This window comes from Pelobates fuscus, chromosome 3, assembly GCF_036172605.1.
Source record: "Pelobates fuscus isolate aPelFus1 chromosome 3, aPelFus1.pri, whole genome shotgun sequence".
In the NCBI taxonomy this organism is placed as follows: Eukaryota; Metazoa; Chordata; class Amphibia; order Anura; family Pelobatidae; genus Pelobates; species Pelobates fuscus.
The window spans coordinates 43,661,576-43,684,746 of record NC_086319.1 but is presented as its reverse complement, the minus strand read 5'-3'; the positions used below and the strand labels follow the sequence as shown (position 1 = coordinate 43,684,746).

Genomic DNA, 23,171 nt, shown 5'->3' with positions numbered 1-23,171 from the left:
ACTATCTCTAGGGCTTTATACCCTGCACTGTGTTGCTACAAGAGGCTATTTTAGAACAGCGCCAGAATGTCTGAATGGGTTTCTACAAATTTGCCTTGGCTATTTCTGAAAATAATGAATAATCTTGTGAGACAATGCTTTGATTTAAAATTAGCATTGCCCTTACTTTCTAGACATGTAGAATGTACCTGTTTTTATTGGATGCTTTATCTTTCCAGATGTTTGGGAAAAGAGCCCCATGGGAAGACCCATCCAAATGGGTGATTGAAACATTCCCGTGGAACATTGCTACCTTGCATGAATGCCCAGCCTTGCTACAGCTGAGGCCTGAAGATGTGGGTTATGATGGATATGCCACTGCCAAAGAAGGAACAACTTCCAAAAAAGTCACAGAGAGCGAAAAAGAGGGCGATCCACTGGTAATTACTAACATAAAACTGTGATTGAATTGTTCTGTAATGTTGATTATATTTTACAAGGTCAGTCATTGAAAATTAGCCTCTCTCTAAAACAAGTTGAATCAAGTGATGTACAATAATTGGCATATTAAAAATGTAGAATTAAATATTCATGATAATTATACATCTCTTTGTGAGAACAGAAATACAATTTTAGTAAGACTATTATGATTACTTTTCTCCATATGTTTTTAAATACATTTTAGTGTCATGATATTCAGCACTCTTTATATAAGCAGTATGTTCCGTGTTTTATAAAAAGCTTTATTGGTCTGGAGATCTGACATGTTAGGACACATTTTGTATAATTAAAAATAATTAAAAACTCTTTAACCCCATGAAAATGTCCATAAAAAATAACAAAATATTTACATTGGAATTTGTACTATCTTTCATTTTATATCCTGACTATTCATGTTAGTATTAGCCAGGTGACTATTTGGGGATAGTTCGATAAAATAAACACAGAAAATGAAATTCTGATATATTCTCATTATTTAATTACTTTTAAGATTAGCATATCAGCTTGTTAGAGCAGTGTTGACGCCTTAGAAGTGTCCTTGGGCTAGATACTTATCAATATTTCGACCTCAAATTCTCATATTATTTAAGCATGTATCATCAGGCCCTTATTTACCTCTAAACAACAACTTTCTAGAAATGTAAAGTGTTGTGGAATAGACATGTGCACCAGTGAAATTTTCATTCCGTACAAATGATTTCATACTAAATAAAAAATGTAATTCGTCCATTCTGAATTTCGTCTGTAAACCATTCGTATTTCGGATGAAATTTGTTAAAAAACGATTTGTTTTCGTATTATAAGTCGAACTACACAGCATGGGAAAATTCCAAAGAACTTTCCCACGCTGTGTAAAATTACTCAGAGCACTCTGATTGGTTGGATGTAGAGACTTACCTGTCAGTTTCTACATTTACCTGTCAGAGCACTGTGATTGGTTGGCTTGGAATCAACCAGTCAGAGTGCTCTAAGTCAAATTGCAGGGCTTGGGAATGCTTTAAAAGCCTTTCCCCGCCCTACGGAGCTCAGTCTGCACGGTGCCCTAGCTGGGTGAAGATGGATTATTTTTTTTGCGTCAGGATTTTTTTTTTCTGCGGATTTCTTTTTTGCACTCGGGTTTTTATTTTTATTTTATAAGTTCGACCGGTATTATGAATTTTTATTTGGCCTCTTTTGGGGCTGAAGAAAGAAAAGAAGAAAGAAGACATCTAATGGTAAGTATGACATTTTATTTTACAGGGTGTTAGTTTATTGCCCCCCCCTTCACTATTACTAGAGTGAGGGGGGTAGGTAGAGTATTTTTATTGGGGTGGGTGACTAGGGGCTTGGTGACCCCACGCAACGCTGGGGGGGACATTAGGCCACCCCCCATTATTTAAGGTCCCCACCCGCCAGTCATGGGTGGGGCGAATTTGGGACATTAGGTCCTCCCCTTTAATTAATTAGGGTCCTTACCCACCGCTCATGGGTGGGGACATGGGAGAGACATTAGATCCCACCATTATTTAATTATTTAAAGTCCCCACCCACCGGTCATGGGTGGGGTCCTGGGGGGAACATTAGGTTCCCTCATTTATAGGAATAGCTCCCACATGCCAGTCATGGGTGGGGGTGAAGAGGGGGCACTATTTCCCCCCCATTTTAATTATTTGGGTTCCCCTTATTGCACCCTTAGCTGCCCAGTCACTAGTAGTTTTAAATGATAGTGAGCAGCCACATGACATGCCCCTACTCGCGGATGCAGAAGTTTTAACCTCCCTTTTATTATTATGGGGGTCATAGTGATCCCCATAGGTTTTAATGCAGGGTGGGTGGGTAGCAATTAATATTTATTACAAGGAGGAAGCTGGTAGCTCTGCCGGCTCCCTCCTTGATTTTTTCTACAAGCACAGGTTGAAAGAAACAAAATGAAAAGGTAATGCTCGGCATTTGCCCTTTCGTTTCCTTTATATTTTGTATGTAGGGTTTTAATTTATGTTTTAGTAAACAAATACGAAAAAGCTGAATTTTCAGAAAAAATCGTATTCGTACGAAAACGAATGCACATGTCTACTGCGGAATATGTTGACACTTTATAAATGATAATGATAACTATAATAACAGTGAATATAAAACCTCAGTTTAATTTGCTACCTGTATACTCTCTTAAAGAGTACTGACACACCTTGTCAACAAGTAAAAGGAATTGCCTGAGCTCAGAATCATAATTTATTAAGATTTAAATTAAATTAATGCTGAATTTATTACCAATTTAAGATACAATTATTGAAGCAATTGTCATTTGGTTAACTGCTTTTGACACACATTTAGTTCTCACCACTAGGTGGTGCTGTTGTAAAATGGGATTCTGTACTTATTAAAGTTAATGTGACTTTTTGTTTCATGTTACTTTAAGATCTTTTTCGTAACAGTTTTATACATATCACATATGTTATTGCACACTGTACCAAAGAAAATGTGCATTACTTTATCTAATTACAATTATACTCTTATCCAAGATGCTAGGCTCTGATTTCCTTATCAATGTTTCTGGTGAAAAACCTTATCATTTGAAAATAGACAAGCAGCTCCTTTGAAGTTATAATGTATTATCACTAGTTATATAGACATTCTCGCCTTCGAAAATAGAATAAGTACTATTGTGTGTCATTGGCATTTAGTTTGACTTTTACAAAGTTTGTATGTGTTTTTTCTTTGCCTTCTTTTTTTTGCACCATACAATGCATTTTGATTTGTTTGTTATAAATCTGTTTTCTGACATTTCCCGATAACTTGTTTGTGTAAGATACTTGTTTGAGATACGGATACTGTTCATTATTTTTAATGGAAGAAAAGACAGAAAAAAAGGTTCAGATCAGTAGGCAATTTTTTGGTATCTGTTTACCCTCAGGATCATAGCTTCAGATCAGCTTTTCATCCTTGTATTGTTAAAAAAAAGAAGAAAAAACTACCACTACTTCTACTACTGTTATTATAATTAATGTTACATTCCCACTTCACTAACAAGTTATTTTAAATTTAGAACGCTAGAATTGATTTGAATAGCTAAGATTAAATCATCCTGTAGCTACACATAAAAAAATTAATTATATCAACATACACTATTTTAGATTTGCACATTGGAGGTCCACAGGTTGTTTTAATTATTAGTATATACACAGAAATATATTTTTTTGCCACCTTCAAATGAAACTAGATGGAGAGATATGTTATTATTATTATTATTATTATTATTATTGGTATTTATATAGCACCAAATAATTCCGCAGCGCTTTACAATATTATGAAAGTGGGGGGGGGGGGGACATTTACAATAAATAAGACAATTACACAGTGACACAGGAACAATAGGTAGACGAGGACCCTGCTCAAACGAGCTTACAGTCTAGAGGAGATGGGGTACAAATACACAACAGGGCAGGAAAGGTGACAGCCACCAAACAAGATGAAAAAGTAGCAGAACTGGAGCAGAGAGTGGAGTGTGGCTCTTTAGGAGAGCAAGAGTTAGATATGGATAGGTATAGTTAAGTTACTTTGTGAGTCTATAAGCATTTCTTAACAAACATAATGTTCAAACATTATCTTTATACCTGCTGGACATTTTGGAAATGCATCTTCCCAAAATTGCTGTCAGGATGTTAAAACATTGTTAAAAAAGTTAGTTGTCAGCTCACACCAATATTAAACTGTATTATACTTAGCTTTGTAGAATGTCTGCAAAGAAGGCCTCATTCCAAATCTCTGTTAGAATGCAAGCACTGTACTTGAAATCTTAAAGGCTTCCATATATCAAGGAGGGCAGCATTTACAATACAGCTGCTCCATACAGAGGAAGACAAAAGTCCTAGTATAGAAAGTAATTTCTCAGAACAGCGTAAAATGGAATGGAGAGAAAGCATGTAAGTTTAATTTTGTATTTTTCTGCAAAACAAATAATATACCCTTGGTTGGGTGGGAATGAGTTTAAACTAAATAAAATGTAAAACTAATTGTAAACTATATGTAAACTAGATGTAGAGTATTATTTAGATGTGCTTTGTTGTTTAGATACAACATATTACTCTAGTGGAGTCACCTCTTAAATTATTTTTAATCATTTCAGGACCAAGTGTCAAAATATCAGAAAAAAGTTCATCCAAACCTAATTACTGACTTTTTTTTTGATAATTGAAATTTATTGATTTTTATATTGGTCAAAAATAGGGTACAGAATAAAAAGAAGGGAAGGGGGTTATACGAGATAACATGCATACATGAGTATATTCTTGCATCTTCCAACATTACATTTACAGGTTCAATTACATTGCCAAAACATTTCGGTGTACGCCCGTTCTGCGCCTAGACCTGGCTATGACTTTACGTAAGGGCTTATCCCTAGTTAACTAGTCTATCCATTGCTTAGTTGGTCTATTTGCTCCCACACTTTACTTCTAGCCTTTCTCCCAGTTCGAACTATAGTAAAAAGGGTCCCAATGGTATCTAATGAAGAACCCTGCACTTAAGTTCAGGTCACCTTTCCTATTTCCCTAACGTGGGCTCGGATTTTTATTAAGGTGGGCTGCTAGGTCCCAAAAGTCTTGAGGCCTTTAAACTTGCATTCCAGCCTTCCTTCCGTATCCATTCGCCTCTTTCTAGACCCTATGAACTACTGGGGGCAAGCTGTATGCATGCAAACGAGTCATATTTATTTTGTACATTTGAATATCCATGCCTGCATGTCAAGCCGTGGCTCAAGAAAATCTACATTGTATTACATCTCGTAGTGGAAAGGAAAACAAATTATACCCTCAAGAAAGAAAAGGAATAAAAAAAAAAAAATAAAGAACATGGAAATATGGCACAGTCACATACATGTTTTTGCTAGTGTATACTTGGCAACCCGTTCTGTCGAAGGAATTCTAAGCCATGGATCTTTTTACCTCTATAGCGTAATTAGATTCCGCCATGAATTGTCCCTATATCTCCTCTTCCGAGGCCCTTTGCCCCTTTTCCCCGTTCACGGTGGGAATTTGACTTGCCAACTTTCCCATATCTGTGCAACTTTTCGCTCCTGTGTCGGGGAAGTTATAGATAGTCGCTCATATGTAAAGCTAAGCCTTATTTTATAAATCAGCATCTGTCTAGTCGGGCATATTCCCGTCTTCCAATTTAAGGTTAATAAGGCTCTGGCTGCCAGTGCTATCTGGGATAGCAGTGCCCTGTTATGAAAGGAAAGCTGTGTGGGGAATTCCAACCATAGGAAAGCCCTGTGTGTCAAGGGTGTTTCAAGCCCCAATTCCTTAATCAGTGCGTGTACCGTTTCCCACATCGGTTTAATATGACTGCACTGCCACCATATGTGAAACATGGTGCCCTTGCCTACTCCGCACCTCCAACACGTTCCAGGTACAGTTTTGAAGATGAATCTAAGCCTGTCTGGGGTTAGGTACCACCTGTAAATTAATTTTCTATGGGCCTCGAAATGAGAATAGCAATTGGACATCCCCTTAAGAGCATTTAACCTCTTGATCCACTCGTCTAACGGGGTTTTTTCTCCTGTCTCCCTCTCCCATTGTAGGACAAACGAGGATTGATTTATGTCAGTATTGGCAAAATATGTTTTGTAACATGCTGAGAGGAGTTTGGGTTTCAAGGGTCTGTTCCAGCTAGTAGCAATTAAAAGGTTTGCCCCTAAGTCTGTCTGAATGTACTCTTTTCTTTTAAAGTCTACATGGTCCATAATGGCACTCTTAATTTGCAAGTATAGGAATGTGAAATTCGGGGGTAAGCCATATAACTTCTGTAGTTCTGGGAATGGCACTATCGTACTCCCGGATAGGAATTGAGATGTCTTAGTGATTTGGTGGGCCTCCCATTGCTTCAAGGAGAGCCATGGAGAGACCGCAGCCAACGCCTCCAATGGGCATAATTTGTGGAATTTGGAGGCACCATTTTGGGACCTTAGCAAATCATCCCATGCTGCCATCGAGGCTGTTGTTGTCGCGAACAGTGTTGGTTTTTTACACCTCAGCGATGGAGGGGTCCACATGTATGACAGCAATCTCTCTCCTGCTAGCTGCTGTCTCTCCATGTCAACCCACCCTAATGTTCCCCTTGGAGCATTTAAATTAATAGCTTGAGTTAGCAATGCTGCTTTGTGGTAAGCCCATACTTGCGGTACGCCCATCCCCCCTTCTCGACTGGTTTCTGTATACATCTCCCCGCTATTCGAGCTCTTTTTTTTGCCCAAATAAATTCCGTAAAAACTCTGCATTTTGTGACAATAGCTTTTGGGGACCGGGACGGGAAGCATCCTAAACACATAGAGTAGCTTCGCTAAGGATATCATCTTGGTGACATTTATACGCCCTGCCCAAGACAGCTTCACATCTCTCCATGTATCTAGTTCTTGTTTTATTGAGTTAAATATTCTTGTGTAATTTTGGTTAAACAGGGTTTGGGCACTTTTAGTGATCCTAACTCCTAAGTATGTCACATAATCCTCCCTCCAATCTAGTTTAAAACGATGCTGAAGGTACTCCGTCCTCTGTGTGGGAACATTAATAGGAAGCACTTGAGATTTACTGGTGTTAAGCTTATAATATGAAATAGTTCCAAATCTCTCCAAGAGATCCAGCAGGGCCGGCAGTGATCTTTCCGGTTCCGTAAGTGTCAATATGACATCGTCGGCGAATAAGGAGAGTTTATGTTGGTGGTCGCCTATCAATACTCCATTAATGTTAGCATCGTCCCTTATGCGTTGAGCTAAAGGTTCGAGGCATAGGATGAAGATCAAGGGAGACAGAGGGCAGCCCTGTCGGGTGCCATTGGTTATGGCGAAGGGTGTTGAAATAAATCCCGCGTTCGAGACACAGGCCGTGGGATGGGTATAAAGTGCCATAATAGCACCAATAAGCGCCTCCGGAAACCCGAATCTTTTTAGTACCTCCCTCATATATGTCCAATTTAATCTATCGAATGCCTTCTCCGCATCTGATGCAAGCAGAAGGCCCTCCGTGTGTGCCTCATCCATATGTTGAAGAATATTTAATAAAAGTCTAGAATTATCTGATCCCTGCTGGCCTCTAATAAACCCTGATTGATTGTGATGTATCAGAGAAGGTAGAAGAGGGGCCATCCTGTCCGCTAAAATCTTTGCATATAATTTTGTGTCTATGTGCAGGAGGGATATAGGCCTAAAATTGGCACAAATAATAGTTTTTTTGCCAGGTTTGGGCAGAGTAACAATATGAGCACACAGCATGTCAGGGGGAAGATGTCAGGGTACCTGAAGCCTCTACCTCCGAAAGAGGTAGAGACTTAGTAGTTTACTCCTCCAGCAGGTCGGCTTCCTCCATCCCTCGCGGCTCTCCTAGACACTCTCACGCCGGCCGCGAGGGATCCGTCTCATTTTACGACGTCACGCACGCTGCCCGACGTCATGACGTCAGTCCGGACCGATCTGTCACTCAAGTGACTGGAAGCCACTCAGGACTCGTCGGAGGCGGGTATACTCACTGTAACCAGGGTATTTAAACCTGTTTCTCCCATTCACTCATTGCCCTGTCGTGGTTCTAGCCTGTCTAGTCACACAGTGCTCTGGCGATTTCAGTTATTCCTTTGGTTCCGACCCGGCTAGTTTGACTTACTCTATTTCCCTCTGGTATCCTTGACCCGGCTTGTTCCTCGCTCACCTGTCCTCTCGTTCCCTTGACCTCGGCTTGTTTCTGACCATTCTCTTTACTCTCCGTACGTTAGTCCGGCCATTCTAAGGTCCGGTATACGTACCCTGTCCTGTTTGTACTTTGCGTGTTGGATCCCTGTCCCGATCCTGACAGAAGAGAACCATGTAACAAAGCATCGTTAAAAAGCGTAGCGAGGTAGGGTACTAGTTGAGTTCGATATGTCTTGTAATATACGGCTGACAAGCCATCTGGGCCTGGGCTCTTAGCAGCCGGCAAAGCCTGAATATGTTTAAAAACTTCCTCGTCCGTAATAGGCTCCAAGAGGCCTGTGCTGTCGGTCTCTGACAGAAAGGGGAGTTGGACTTGATCTAAAAAGGCGGTAATCTGTTGTTTGGTTGGGGCCTTCAAGAGGCTATCTTAAACTAAATTATACAACGAGCCATAATATGTCGCAAATTCCGCTACAATGTTTTCGGGGTTCATAACTTTGTGTCCCTGTGCTGAGTGTATGAATGCTATTTTTGCGTCTGCTGCCCTTTTCCGAAGTTGAGAGGCCAATACCGCCCAGCCCTATTACCGTGTGCGAAATACCTCTGTTTTAATCTACGTAACATAAAATTGGTCTTTGCTAGTTCCATCTCCATTAGTTGAGAGTTGATGTCTTTAATGTCTTGTAAGTGTTTCAAAGAAGGGGAACATTTATTCTGCAAAGAAGCTTCAGTAAGCCTTTTGGTAAGTTCCAAGTATGTTTTTAATCTATGGGCCTTAGCCCTGCTCGCATGTTTGATGAACACCCCTCTAATGTAGGCCTTGTGTGCTAACCACACTGACGCTATACCTGATTCTTGTACCTTATTATTGTAGAAGTAGTGCTGCAGTTCCTGCTCAATGTCACTGCGTATCTGAGGGTCAGTTAGAAGGTGTTTGTTCAATCTCCACAAACCTTTGCTCCTATTTGGGTATTGGTCGCCCAGAGTCAAGGTGATCGGGGCGTGGTCTGACCACGTGATCAGCCCAATAGTGCTATTCACCACTTTAGTAATGAGAGACCCATGGATCAGAAAACGATCTATCCGGGAGTACGAGTTGTGTGCCCCTGAGTGAAAGGAATAGTCTCGCTCCAGGGGATGGGTAACCCTCCATGGATCGACATATCCATATGCCAGTAAAGTTTGGTTCAATTGCTTAGTAATGTGGTGTAGGTGCTGGAGAGTAGAGTTCGCTACTGTCTGGTTGGTAGACATGTCTAAGTTGTGGTCTAGAATAAGGTTAGTGTCCCCCCCGATGATTACCTCTCCCAGCCCCCATTTGTCCAACTTTTGAAAGATCCGATCTAGAAAACCGGGTTGGTCCGAGTGTGGGCCATATAAGTTTACCAGGGTATAAGGGGAATTATTAAGATGACATTGCAGTACTAGGAACCTACCATTGCTGTCAACATGTTTGGATATTAGCGAGAAGGCAACATCTAAGATGACATTGCAGTACTAGGAACCTACCATTGCTGTCAACATGTTTGGATATTAGCGAGAAGGCAACATCTATGAGAATAGAGACACCCCTCTTTTTTTTTGAGAAACAGGAGTGAAAGCTTACTGGAAATGCGGGAGAATGGAATGTCGGTCTGCCTATTTTTGCTAAATGAGTTTCTTGCAGAAACACTATCTGGGCTTGGGCCTGTTTAGCCTCTTTAAAGGCCAATCTCCATTTATTTGGAGAGTTGAGGCCTTTAACATTTAAAGACAACATTTTTAGAACCATGTAATGGGCTTGCATTAGATAAAGCGTATGTTGCTTTGCTACTATAGAACCGCCCCGTATTTCTGCTCTGGCTTGTCGAACCGGGGTGAGAAACAGGTCTAGTCCAGCTCTGAACTTTGGTAATCTCACTTCGTTTTACCTGTAGTATGTTAGTATTGTGTTGTCGTGTTACGTGCCAATATTTCCCCAAAAACAATATGTACCAAATAAAACATAACAAAACAGGAACTATATACAATTGCCGTAAAACCCGGACATCTGAAATCTGTCTGGGTATGGCCAAAAAATGGACATATGGTGTAACAGAATACACCATACCGGCTCTAAAGGAGCCAGTGGGGACGGGTACCATAATACTGTTAACACTAATGCCTCCGTGAGGCACTCGGCGAGCCCGCCGGCAGCATCCCGCTTCGTACGGGTTCAAGATACACCTTTTAAGGCTGATCAGGTGGAAAATAAGTGTTTCGTGTGGGTTTTTTTTTTTTTTTAGTATTTATTAATTAATTAATTAATTTATTTATTTATTTTGTATATATATATATATATTTTTTTGTTTATATTAACTGGTCTATTTAGGGAGCCGTCTACTTTGTTACCAAAGGCTATAACAGGGCAACCCTGGGAACCTGACCCAGTGGCAACTCAATAACTAAAAAATAAGCAGAAAATACAGCTTGATCCATTTCTCCAGAAACAACCCTGGTAGGTATAGGGCCACAGAACAGGAATGTCAGTCCTCTGCCCTCTCGCGGCAGTTTGTAGTAATTAAGGCAAGTTCAAAGCTGTTATTTCACGGCCTTAGCTTTTTGCCAGTCCCCAGCTAGGCGTTGTGGTGACCCCTCTGGAGCTCCTGGAGTAAATTCTTCTGGGTCTAGGTGTATGTTCCATTGCGCAAGAAGCTTATAACCATTCTCCGGCGTAAGCGCTATCCTATCTGTGCCATTTTTATGAATGACAAGGCGAGTTGGGAATCCCCATTTGTAGGGAATTTGAGCTTCCCTCAGGGCACGTGTTATCTTGCCGAAGGCTCTCCTTTTCGCCAATGTAGCTGGTGACAGATTAGTAAATAGTTGTATTCCTGCGAACTTGCCCGTCAGACGATTAGGGTCTCGGGCCGCCTGCATGATCCTCTCCTTTATACCATAGAAATGTACTCTCACTATGGCATCTCGTGGTACAGCAGCCGGTAAATTCTTCGGCTTCGCCATTCTATGAGCTTTGTCCAGTATAATCTCTTGTTCTGGCATTAGAGACTGAAACAGCTGGGTAATGAATGCCCCCAGATCTTGATTTTTAACCTCTTCCGAGATGCCCCTTAGCCGGATATTGTTCCTGCGGGCTCTGTCCTCTAGATCTATAACTTTGGTATCTAGGAGCTGCAGCTTTGTTTTTAGCTCAGTATAGGCATCTGCCAAAGTATTGTGGGCCTCAATAATTTCCTCTGCCTTTTCCTCCAGGTGCGCAGTACGCTCTCCTATAGCCTGTACATCTCTCTTAATTTCGCTGGCTAATTTTTGGAAGTCACCTCAGAGTGTTGTTTTAAGATCTTCCATTAGCCGTTTAATATTCACCTCTGATGCTGTGGCTCCTGCGTGCACCGAGATAGAGGTAATGTCGCTCTCTTCCGAGCTTGATGCTGGGGAGAGGGCTGCCACGTCGCCATCTTGCTTCCTCTTGTTCGGTGTAGACAGGGCTGAGACCTGAATGTTGGTCGCTTTTTGCTGCATTTTTCGTGGCGTTTTACTTGCCATAGCCTTGGTACAATTTCGCAGTGGATTCACGCTGTATGCTGCTGCCGTCTACGTAGCTCTCCTAGCTTGCGACCGGCGCCATTCACCTCATAGCCACGCCCCCTAATTACTGACTTTTTAAGAGCTTTCCATACTGGACAAAATGTTTTTTTTTTTTTGTTTGTTTTTTTTTAATGGCAGTTCTTTCTAATATATCCTCTGCTTAAGGATCATGTTAAATCTTTCTCCCTGCCTGCTCCGTTAAAGTCATATGTATGCTTAGCACATTTGTGGAATTTCTTATTAAGATTCTTTCATCACTTCGCTTCAATATTTGAAAATTGCAAATCTGTTTTATCATTGTTTAATGATATGCAATCTGTTTTATCATTGCTTAATGATTATAGATTATATATTTAACTGGCGTTTGCTAAATAGTTTTAGACCCACTCAATGAAATCTTGGTCATGTTGGCATCTTCTTTGTTGAGGTCCTAAATTTAGGACTCTCTGAATGAATGTTACTCTGTTGTCAATTAAGTGTGTGAATGGAACTTTCACATGAATGGTTTGCTCTGAGTACATACATATGTGTTTAACACTGTGTATGCATGCATGTGCAGTGTTTTCTATATCTGTATGTATTTATTTATGTGAAGTATAACTAGAACAAGTTCTATTCAGACATAAAAATGAAATGTACTGAATAAAAGGCTACACGTTCTTACCCTCTGGGTCCTGACAGGTAGATTCTATGGCCCCTAGAATCAAAATAAACTGCAATACTGGGTCCCAAGTATTTTTGGGAAGCTCATAAGGATTTAAATAATTTGATTATAGTTCAGCTCAATCATTTCCATCTTCCAGTCACTTAGATAAAACAGTTATGCATTCAATCAGAATAACTGTCAATGTATTAACCCAACATGACATGTTTTTTTTCAGCAAAATGTCTAACAACATGCAGTTTTTGTTCCACTTTAAAAAACTAGCATCTAGTCTAATATAATAAAAAATATCTAGAGATACATTTGAATTTGCAATAAGTTCCCACACTTCAGATCATGTTTAATCCAATAGGTAATTTGATCAACATGATTCTCTCATTCTGATCTAGGGAGTATGAGATGTTGGAGATGTTTAACTGCAGGGGTTACAAGTGCAACTTGATTCTTTGTGCAGAGATTTGACATGAGACAGTCTGTAGCAAACGCCTATACCTATACAATTTGTTTTTATAGAGTGTAAGGGAAAATTATGACTAGCAGATTTTAAAGCTGTCTGTACACAGCCTCAGTTCTGATCAGCACAATATTTTCAGCGCTTTACAGTGGGTGGACGAACAAACATGTAGTTGTAACCAGACAAGTTGGACACACAGGAACAGAGGGGTTGAGGGCCCTGCTCAATGAGTTTACATGCTAGAGGGAGTGGGGTAAAGTGACACAAAATGTAAGGATAGTCTTAGACTAATGACAGTTGCAAGAGAGGAATCAGTCTGGAGCTATTAACAGTTTAATTGATACGCTTTTATGAAGAAGTGGGTTTTTAATGATTTTTTGAAGGAGTGGAGACTGGGTGATGATCTAACGGAGGAGGGAAGTGAGTTATTGGACAAACATGGCTTAAAAAGGAGGGACAGAAAGGGTGGGATTACGGTGTAGTAATATTAGATATTTCTATTCGGGATCTTATAAGAAGAAACTATTTTAAAAGGAAAATGTTGGGCGGTTGGAGTTTTCCTTTAAGCAAAAACAAAAACGATGAGCATGCGAGCACCATTTAAAATGACCTTGACAGTTTTCCATTCTCTTCTATTTTCGGCATGGTGTTAGATTTTGCTGATGGGTAATTCACCTTTCCCTTTGTTGTAATGCTTAGGTAACATGAAAATCTAATAAATCATTATTAATTAAAGAGCTAAAGTCAGTGTTATTAATATAAAGAACATAGGAAGCGATGTTCATCTTTTCATAGATGAACAGTTCCTTAACTAAGATGGATTGTTGTTTTGTTCCACAAATAATAATTCTTACTCCTCTATTATTAATAGCTCAGTATAGTTCTCCATGAAAGCAGCTTTTTCACACATTAATCTGAATTGATTATATATCTGTATGACATTTAATATTGTGCTTTCTGTGAAATTAAGACTAACTTCATAATCAAGATTTCAGAGCTTTTCTGATGCAGCCTGGAGACAATTATAAAAAAAATGTCTTGATATGGATGATGCAATACATTTTTTTGGGGGACTGATTGAAATAATCGATGGTGTATAAATATTTTCTCTTATCTTTTTTAGATGAATATGTTAATGCGACTTCAAGAGGCTGCCAATTTCTCAAGTGCACAAAGCTGCGACAGTGATAGCACAAGCCACCATGACGACATATTGGATCCTTCTCTTGAATCAACTCTCTAGAGAATCTATTCTATTTGGCAAAAAATCCTGTGTTAAAAATGTTGTACACTAAATCACTGCCTCTCTATGCGCAGCACTTTGCAGTCTGGTTCCAAGATAATGTGCTGGGAGGCAGATGACTTTATCCTAAAAAAAAACGGTGGAAAATCGAAATGGAAAGCTTGAATGAGTTTAATTTCAAGGCATTTCGCCATCAGTGGAGCAGAGTGAGTCTCCATTAGTCAACTGGAAGGGGCCCTGGACAGAGGGCAAACAAGCAGATTGCACATTTGTTAGCCAGACTGGAATTATTTTGTTTTCTAAAAGGTTTACAGCACAGATGTGTGTAAAATTTCTTTTTTTTTCTTGTTTTAGTATGTACTGTATTACTAATACAGTATTGAATTCACTTCAAACCTCTGATGTACTGCATAGTGCAGGTCACGTGGCTACATTAGTGCGATTGTTGTGTACTGCCTCCATAGTAAATCAAAATATGGTCCTCAGATAAAGCACATAAAGTAGTGTGCAGATACCAGAAAATCTACTGTGATATAGTGGAAAAGTGCCAATTTGAATTCTGATCTGCCATGCTCACAATGGTAAACTCTGCAAAATGCTGAACTCCAATGTTTTAAGACACATGTGTACAAAGTGGTTAATCACCACTGGGATGTTTTTTTGTTTTTTTAACCACCTGACCATGAGCCTAAATAGGTTTCTAGGAATAATTAAATAACCCCAATTAAAGGCTTTCCTTACAGCTTCATTGGCTTGAGCCTTATCGGGGAAATAAGAAAGAAAAAAAGACATATATGGTGCTCTTTCACTGCCTTAAAAAAATCTCATCATAGTCTTGCAGTCAGTCTAATGTTGCTCTAGAACCATAAGTATTGTTTGCTGTTTTCCTTTTACCATTTACCATGAATTGTGACGCTTAGCACAGTGCCCGCGCGTTTCACATGGTTTTTCTTAGGATGGTGTCTTTAAGAAACAGCAATTACTATTACACAGTGTAGTATTACATTCTTGTGAGTGGATTAACTTTCTTAATCTCAGAGATACAGGTAAAACAGCACATTTATACCATCAATTCACAATAGAAACAGGTGGTTTAAATTATTCTTCTCTTTTTTTGCTGAAGCATTCTCGAAGAATAGATATTTTGAATGAATTTCCAGCAGAGCTGGGAGCACTTGATGAAGCATGAGCACAAATATTTTATTTTTTTCCCTCTCCTCCCAACTTATAGTTTTAGGCATGTTTAAATTCCTCCTCTTGTAAATGGGTTTTTTCCGTGTCAAATAACAATGAAGCAGTGTAGAGTTTTTATTATATAATGGGTTGGTTTTGCACAGTCTACTGGGTGGGTGTTGTAAATAACTAGCAATGATGAGAATTAAAAATGCCTTGCACCAGTTACATAAAACAAATTTGTATTTTATCCTGTTGGTGTATGTCTCACTTAACACAATATTCTGTATGTTGTAAACAGAATTCAAATCTTCAAACTGTATATGCTGCTGTGTTTGTCCTGTTCTTACAGTTGTTAGAACTATGCAGGAATTAAAATACAGCAATCAGCATGTATCAAACTCTATATGTGGAGCCAATACATTATAGCAAAAGGATCAGACTTTGGACAGATTGCATTGGACCTGACAATTGATAAAATTGGATCTATAATACGTATACAAATAAATAAAAAATATAAGGGCTATGGCATTGTGTAGAAAAACACAAAACAGATGCTATCTTTAACATCATGAAACTGGTGCTACTAAATTATGGTGGCCGCTATTTGGTCATCATCCTTATATGCCAATAATTCTAAAAATTTCAAATTGTGGTTTTTTTTGTTTATTTTTACAATGAGCATTTCCTACACGGTGCTATTGCCCAAATGGCCGATGTCCATCCTTTTACGTAAGGACGATGTTTTTCAAACTCTGCATTGGTCTATAGAGGCAGATCCTCCTCCTCCCTATATTTTAATGAAGTATGGGTATGCATTTAATGACTGGCTCAATATTCCATGTGCTCAAATATTATATGTGGTCTGAACAAGTCTGAAAATAGTTTCCTGGCATATCGATGATGTACACACACCAGACAATTCCATACACAGAACTTCCTGCAATACATCTCAGTGAGTACATTTCGTTTACAACAAGGAAAAATATTTGTGAAACATTTGTCTGTATACATTTTATATTTTGTACATTTTTGATGTAACATATCATGTAAATAGACAGAAGCAGTGAAATAATTCATCTGAAAAATTTTGTAGTCTTTGTAAAGCCCTTATAATACGTTTTTTTGGTGTAATCAGACTTAATTGGATGATGTATTTTCTATGAGTTGATTGTTCTCCTAGCTTGTATACCAGCTTGCATCTATTTTTTGCAGATGTGCGCAGTGTAACTGTCTAAATTATTACTTTGCCATTAAAGTGGAATTATTTATTGAATGTATATTGTTTTCTTTGCATGCACAAATTAATTAAAACATGGGTTTTGCAGGAAAGGAGTTTAGAATCCTGCTCTTTTCTCAAAAGCAACTTATGGGTGGAAGATTCTACTCGTTTAGAGGTTTTAGGTTATGGGTAGGTGCTAGGAGTTAGGCACTGCATGCACTATATTTTCTATGGATTTTGGTTATACATTTTGGATTAAACATTTTTAAACTTATGTCCAATAAGTTATAAAATAATAACTAAACAAAACATCTTTATTGGTTTATGACGACATCGTCTAAAGGTATATAGAGCAATGTTATTGCCACCCAATTATTTTTTTTTAAACGTACTCTTATTCATATGGGGGTTTGGATACAGTTATGATGTGCATATATATATATATTTTTACCAGTAAGTCTCCGTGAAACAAAAAATATTTTTTTAAACATAAAAAAATCATTAATGATTCACAGATAGTTCTACTAAAAACTTTAATTTAATATATAAACTTTTATTACTGTAAAGAGTTGGAAAACACTACTTTAATCTACCTTGTTTGAGCAAATAATTTCAAATTTGAGCTATATCCTATGATTACAACATAGTCAATGATTCCACGCCATCATGCCAAATGCAACTTTGCCACACATCTGATTCCATTACACGCACATGCCCAAATCCATTATAACCAACTAGCTTGCTTACTTACTGTAAAGAACCAATTCCGGTCATGAATGTAATTTCTCTTTACTTGTAATTGAAAGGAATAGGCCATTGGCAATGTGCAAAGGTCATTACATGGCACATTTCAGGGAGGATAGACAGACAGACAGACAGACAGACAGACAGACAGACAGACAGACAGACATGCAAGCTGGACTTTTGGAATTAAGTAGATTTAACAATAGAACTACTTTTGCTCTATTTTTTTTAACAAAGGCAGCGATTATGATAAAGCTTAAACCACATTCATATCTAACAGAGAATTACTTTATAAACTTCTCTGAGAAATATCTGCATTTCTTATCTCATTGACCTCTTCACTACCAAGCACGTTTTGTTTGCAAAAAAAATTAGCATAACATTTATTTGAAACATTGGATGCATAGTTAGCACATAAACATATGATAAAACATAAATTTATTGTATAGATTGCTGTTTAGAATTTCTTTTAACAAAAAAATTCAAGTCATGTACATTTACACAATTTGTATTTTTCATTCTTTTTTTTTCATACTTTCTGGAAACATTGGCGTAATTAAAATAATTAGCCAGTATACAGAATCCCTTATCTTTAACAACAATATTTAACAACATTAGTATAAAAGCAAAATATATATATATATAAAAATGGTCTAATACCCTGCGTATTTGTAAAGACCTTTAAAACATTAATTTATTAATTTATAACCACTAATAATGCCAAATATCATATTAACAAATGACTGTATTTTCCCCATCAATCTCTGTAATGCTAATAGAGATATGGAAGATGTGGTTCACTCATTCCCCCAACTAGAGGAATGATATGATTTTTTAAACTCCCTTCACTGTTTGAAAGGGGGGGAGCGGTTATAGCCCATTTGCAGAGGTGAATGGGTGGAAAGTGTTCATGGATAAGAAATATGTTACCTTACAAGCTGGTAAATATGACTCAAGTATAAATCAGGGTAAGTGAGGCTTTATGAACTCAATTTTGTTGTGCAGAGCCAACTTTTTTGGTAGTGAATGGGGTTAAGAAGCATAGTTAACCCCTTAATGACACAACTTCTGGAATAAAAGGGAATCATGACGGAATATATCCGTCGTCTGTCCTTAAGGGGTTAAGCAGGAAACAATATATAAAAAATATGCAAACTAATAAACTGAAGATTAGTGTGGAAGAAGAAAGGAGGCTATTCATATTCTACATATAACCATGCCACATATACTGCATACCTGTCTTAGAATTTTTGGGACTTTATCGCGCTGAGTCTGCCATCCTGAAAATACATTGAATGGTATATCTGAAGATTCCGTAAGATTCAGTAAGAAATACGAATAACTCAAGCTCATGCTAATTAAACGTAGTACTGAGCAATTTAATTAAATGTTATTTGATTTTGTAGACACTGGATAATATCCACTTGAATCTGAGCAAGAACACTTTAGAAGACAACTCAAATTTGAGCTCAATGCAGATATACATTTGACCATCAATCTGAATATGCACATGACACACACTCCTTTTCGAAGCAATACATTAATACCCAATTAGGGCAGATACAAGTGAGGATTTTTCTTAATTCTTTGTTTATAAAAAAGCATCATATGAAACATACACAATTATGACTGCACCACAGTAATACTTAAATGGAGAAACAGATCTAATATATGACCAATAGAAAGCAAAGGCGAAGGCAATATGTAGTCATAAAAAAGATGATATAAGCTGACCTGTAATATCATAAAAAATATTATATAAGCTGTCCTTCTCTCTCTAATGCAGCTTCTTTATGACCATGCTGCAAACTTAATAATCTTTGATCCATGCAGTAGACAGCATGGCCATCTATCGCTCCCACAGTGCAGCCAACATGCAGTGCAGCTGGCCGGTATGTAACTTAGTAGTGGTGTGTCAATATTATTATTTGATTCACATGGCAGGTTGGGAAGATCTCTTTATCTTCTCAGCCAGCCCTCGGCCAATGAACTTACTGTCCGTTGGACATATACCTGGTTTGTTCATTTGCCAGTCCAGGTCTGCAGTAGAATGTTATCTGTAATTTAATAACATAGTTGCCACTCTATCTGTTCTCGGCTTATTTACAAAACTGCTCTGTAGTGACTAGCTTTTTTCCGGCTCCACTGGTCAAAATACCTAGGCAAAAGGAATTCTAATTGATCAGCTGGATTCTCCTTGGCATGTGCAGCCCTGCATGACTGGTGGTCCACTGGTATATGAGCCTGATCCCTGTCTGCATCAATATCAGGTACAGAACACTTTAAGAGAGCCCTTGAGGTTCCAGTGCTCAGTCAAGGATTCAGAGCACTTTGGTACATAAAATAGCACCGGGTAATCTCCCTGCCCACTCAGAGCCAGAGCTCCAGACAAAGACACGGGTCCTGTAACTAGGTTGCCTGGGACAACTCTGAGAACAAACCCTGCCTAGGTAGATATGCATTCTTCAGACCCAATTTTAACAAGAAAATAGCCTACTTTAAAGAGATTGCCTACTTAAATTATACTCTAGATTCTTGTTTATACTGTTTCAATGTTAACTTTTTCTGTATTCGTATATCTTTCATTTAGTTCATGTTTTTGTCTCTGATCTAAATAATAAAAAAAAAAGCCCCAAAGTACTGGAATAGGAAAATGGAATATCAGATGGTATATATCTCATCAGATGGTTTACAAATAAATAATAAAATATATTGACTTCATTCTATTAAACATCTCAGTCTCACCTGCCAGATCTACAACAATTTTGTCCTAACCAATATTTTTTTTATTTTTTTTACTTTTTCTGCCTCTTACCATTGTAACTCAAAAAATGGAAATAACTGAACAGGAAAGAAAAACTGTTATGCTAAACTGGATCTAGACATATTTTATTTTAACCATGGCTGCAACGGTTAATATGTTTTCACTGTTTCCAACTGTAACTTATAACTTAGATCATGAATCAAAAGTTAATGAAAAAAAAATCTTCTCCCCCTCCCCTTGAAATCTTCAAGTCAAATGATACGACAGCAGTGTAACGGCACCCCCAGGATAAAAGGGTTAAACCGCTGTTTAGGAGATCGTCCCCTTCCAGATATAAAGGCAGCTACTGTAGAACACCAAACTCCCGAATTGAATACAAGTGAATGCACCAAACTCCCGAACTGCATACAAGGGAATAAGGTAGCACTCCAAACTCCCGAACGAAACCTCACGAATAGCTGCTAGCAGATGAACAGGAAAAGCTCCCAAGCGGCTTACACTCCTGGCAATCAGTCTCTAACAGCATACAGTAAACCCCCCAAGAACGAGACACGGCTCCATGTTGAGGGTCAAGCAGTGGTCTGTTTATTCAGGGCTACCCGCTCAGTATTTATGCAGGTCTCCCACTTGGTGGACACTCCCCTAGGGGACCAAATGGGAGACTGTAACAAAAGACAGACAGGTATCAATTTAGAGAAAAAAAGTGGAAAACACCTTCAAATAAGCATGTTATCAATACAACCTGGAGAATATATCCAGAATATGAATATTCAATATGAGAATATAGTGCAATCTGAAATAATAAAATTATATATCATAGCGTAATACAGTTTAAGTAAAATAATGGGAGTGTAAAGCTAGATATTAAACTCACAAACGAAAATGCAAATCAGGCCTCTCACCCCCCTGGGGTATATAAGTATATGTCTTGATAGTAGATCAAAAATGAAGTATGTCTTAAAGAAATGGATAAAAAGAGCCATACATGGTGAAGTATGTATAAAATAGTACAAAAAATATTTAATGGGAGCACTTACAGACATAAAATGGTAGTAGGCATATCACCACTCTCAGTGGAACTGGATGGCAGTGTAGAAATAGACAGCACAAATCCAATTCGAAGTAGTAGAGAGCAGGAACAATAAATCAGCATACAATAAAATTAAAATATAAATTAAAATAACAAGCAGTAAAGTCCAATATCCAACGCGTTTCGTCCAGGTAAGTAAAGGACTTCTTCAGGGATATGTAGAAAATCATCCGTGGAGGAGCTTCTTATACCCGTCGCAATCTTCTTTCATGCCGTTCACCGGTAGCGTGCATTCCAGGTTGGAACGCAAGAGGGAACTTCCTGTATCGTCCGTCTTTCAAATTGCGCATGCGTGAAAATACAAAGTTCTATGCGCTCGGGAATCGAGCGTGTAGTGCGCATGCGTGAGGTCTGAATAAAGAGAAAATGTACACAGCAGGCGAACAGGTCGCCATATAGATAAATACTATGATCCACATACTAAGAAAAAAACTATTTAAGCGAACAGCAACTAGAATAGGAATAAAGGAGTATATATGAAGCCAATAACAAATAAATATGGCTGTTAGATCGTAACCAGAATAGATGGATGTATATTTAAAGACAAAGACATTATTTCAAACATGTATTTAAAGACTAAGGTATTATATTGAACATACCTAGAGAAATAAAAAATAAAATATAACAATAAAATACAGCAAAAATAATACTATCAAAGATGATAGCAACAAAGCCAAATATAAATACAATAATATAATAAAATGAATAGTTTTATGTAAATGAGAGAAAACGGAAAATTACCATATCTAAAAAATAATAAAAAATCTAATATAGTGTTCTAATAGAATGCTAGATAAGGCCCTGTAGGTCTATTTCAGCATTAAGACCACAGTGTAATGTTCTTGAAGTGTATATCCAGAAAGCTTCTTGGCGAATTAGTTCTTGGAGTTTATCTCCTCCCCTACATCCTAAGGTGACATGTTCTATGCCAAAGGCTTGGAAATTTTCCCACCGAAAAAGTGGACACGTACTGCAATGTTTTGGAACACTATGATCGAGTTTACCCTTTTTGATGTTATTAAAGTGTTCTAAAAGTCTGATGTGGAGTTTTCTAGTGGTGCGGCCCACATATTGGGCTCCGCACCCACATTGGAGTAAATAGATCACAAAGGTGGTTGAACATTGAATGTGTTTCTTAATAAGATATGTTTTAGTAGTGTGAGTACTTGTAAAATTGATAATCTTTCTCTTTTGATATTTGCACGTAGAACAATGTCCACAGCTATAAAAGCCCTTTATGGGTTGTAGAAAAGAGCCAGCTGAGGATGCAGGATATACGGGAAGGAGACTAGGGGCCAGCTTATTTTTAAGATTAGCTGCTCGTTTATATATAATTGTAGGTCTATTAGGAATAATGTCTCTCAATATATTGTCTTTTTGTAAAATGTACCAATATTTGTTTAAGATTTTCTTAATATGTTTGGCTTGTGAGTTGTATTGAGTTATAAATGCAAACTGAAAATTCTTCTTTTGAGTATCTATATTTCTATTAGTTTGTTTCTTGGATCGGTATTGTAAAAATTGTGATCTATCAGTATCCAATATATTCTGTATATCTGAGTCAATTTGGTCCTGATTGTAGCCCTTTTCTAAATATCGTGTTTTAATTAACTTAGCTTGTTGTAAAAATATATTATCGTCCGAGCAGTTTCTCCTAAGGCGGATAAGCTGACTTCTAGGTACATTGGAAAGCCAAGGGGGATAATGAGCACTAGACAAATCTATGGCGGTGTTACAATCAGTAGGTTTAAAAAATGTCTTAGTCTTCAGTTGATTATGTTCTATGTAAATAGTAAGATCCAAAAAGTCCAAAGAAGTTGGACTCATATTATATGTAAATTTGAGGTTATAATCATTAGAATTAATGTATTCAAAAAAGAGTTTCAAACTCTCGGCAGAGCCCTCCCATACAAGTAGAACGTCATCTATGTAGCGTCGCCATAGGACCAAAGTGCCCCCTGAATGTGCTCCAAGTGAAACATGGTGTTGTTCCCAATGGGCAACATACATGTTGGCAAAACTGGGGGCAAATTTGGTACCCATGGCGACGCCACATTTCTGAAGAAAGTATTGACCGCTGAACCAGAAAAAATTCTTAGTCAATACAAATGAAATG

The 23,171-nt window shown here is 38.0% G+C and overlaps 1 protein-coding gene across 5 annotated transcripts in view; it reads left to right on the top strand.

The window, feature by feature from the left end:
• Nucleotides 1–16,511, top strand: part of NAV3 (neuron navigator 3) — a 662,176-nt gene extending 645,665 nt beyond the window's left edge. For all 5 annotated transcript variants that reach the window (XM_063446980.1, XM_063446978.1, XM_063446976.1 and 2 more), the window contains 2 exons: nucleotides 219–419; nucleotides 13,943–16,511. In XM_063446980.1, coding sequence (XP_063303050.1) covers nucleotides 219–419; nucleotides 13,943–14,062 — 321 coding nt within the window. In that variant the 3' untranslated portion in view covers nucleotides 14,063–16,511. The remainder of the gene's footprint in view (nucleotides 1–218; nucleotides 420–13,942) is intronic.
• Nucleotides 16,512–23,171: the final 6,660 nt, after the last annotated feature.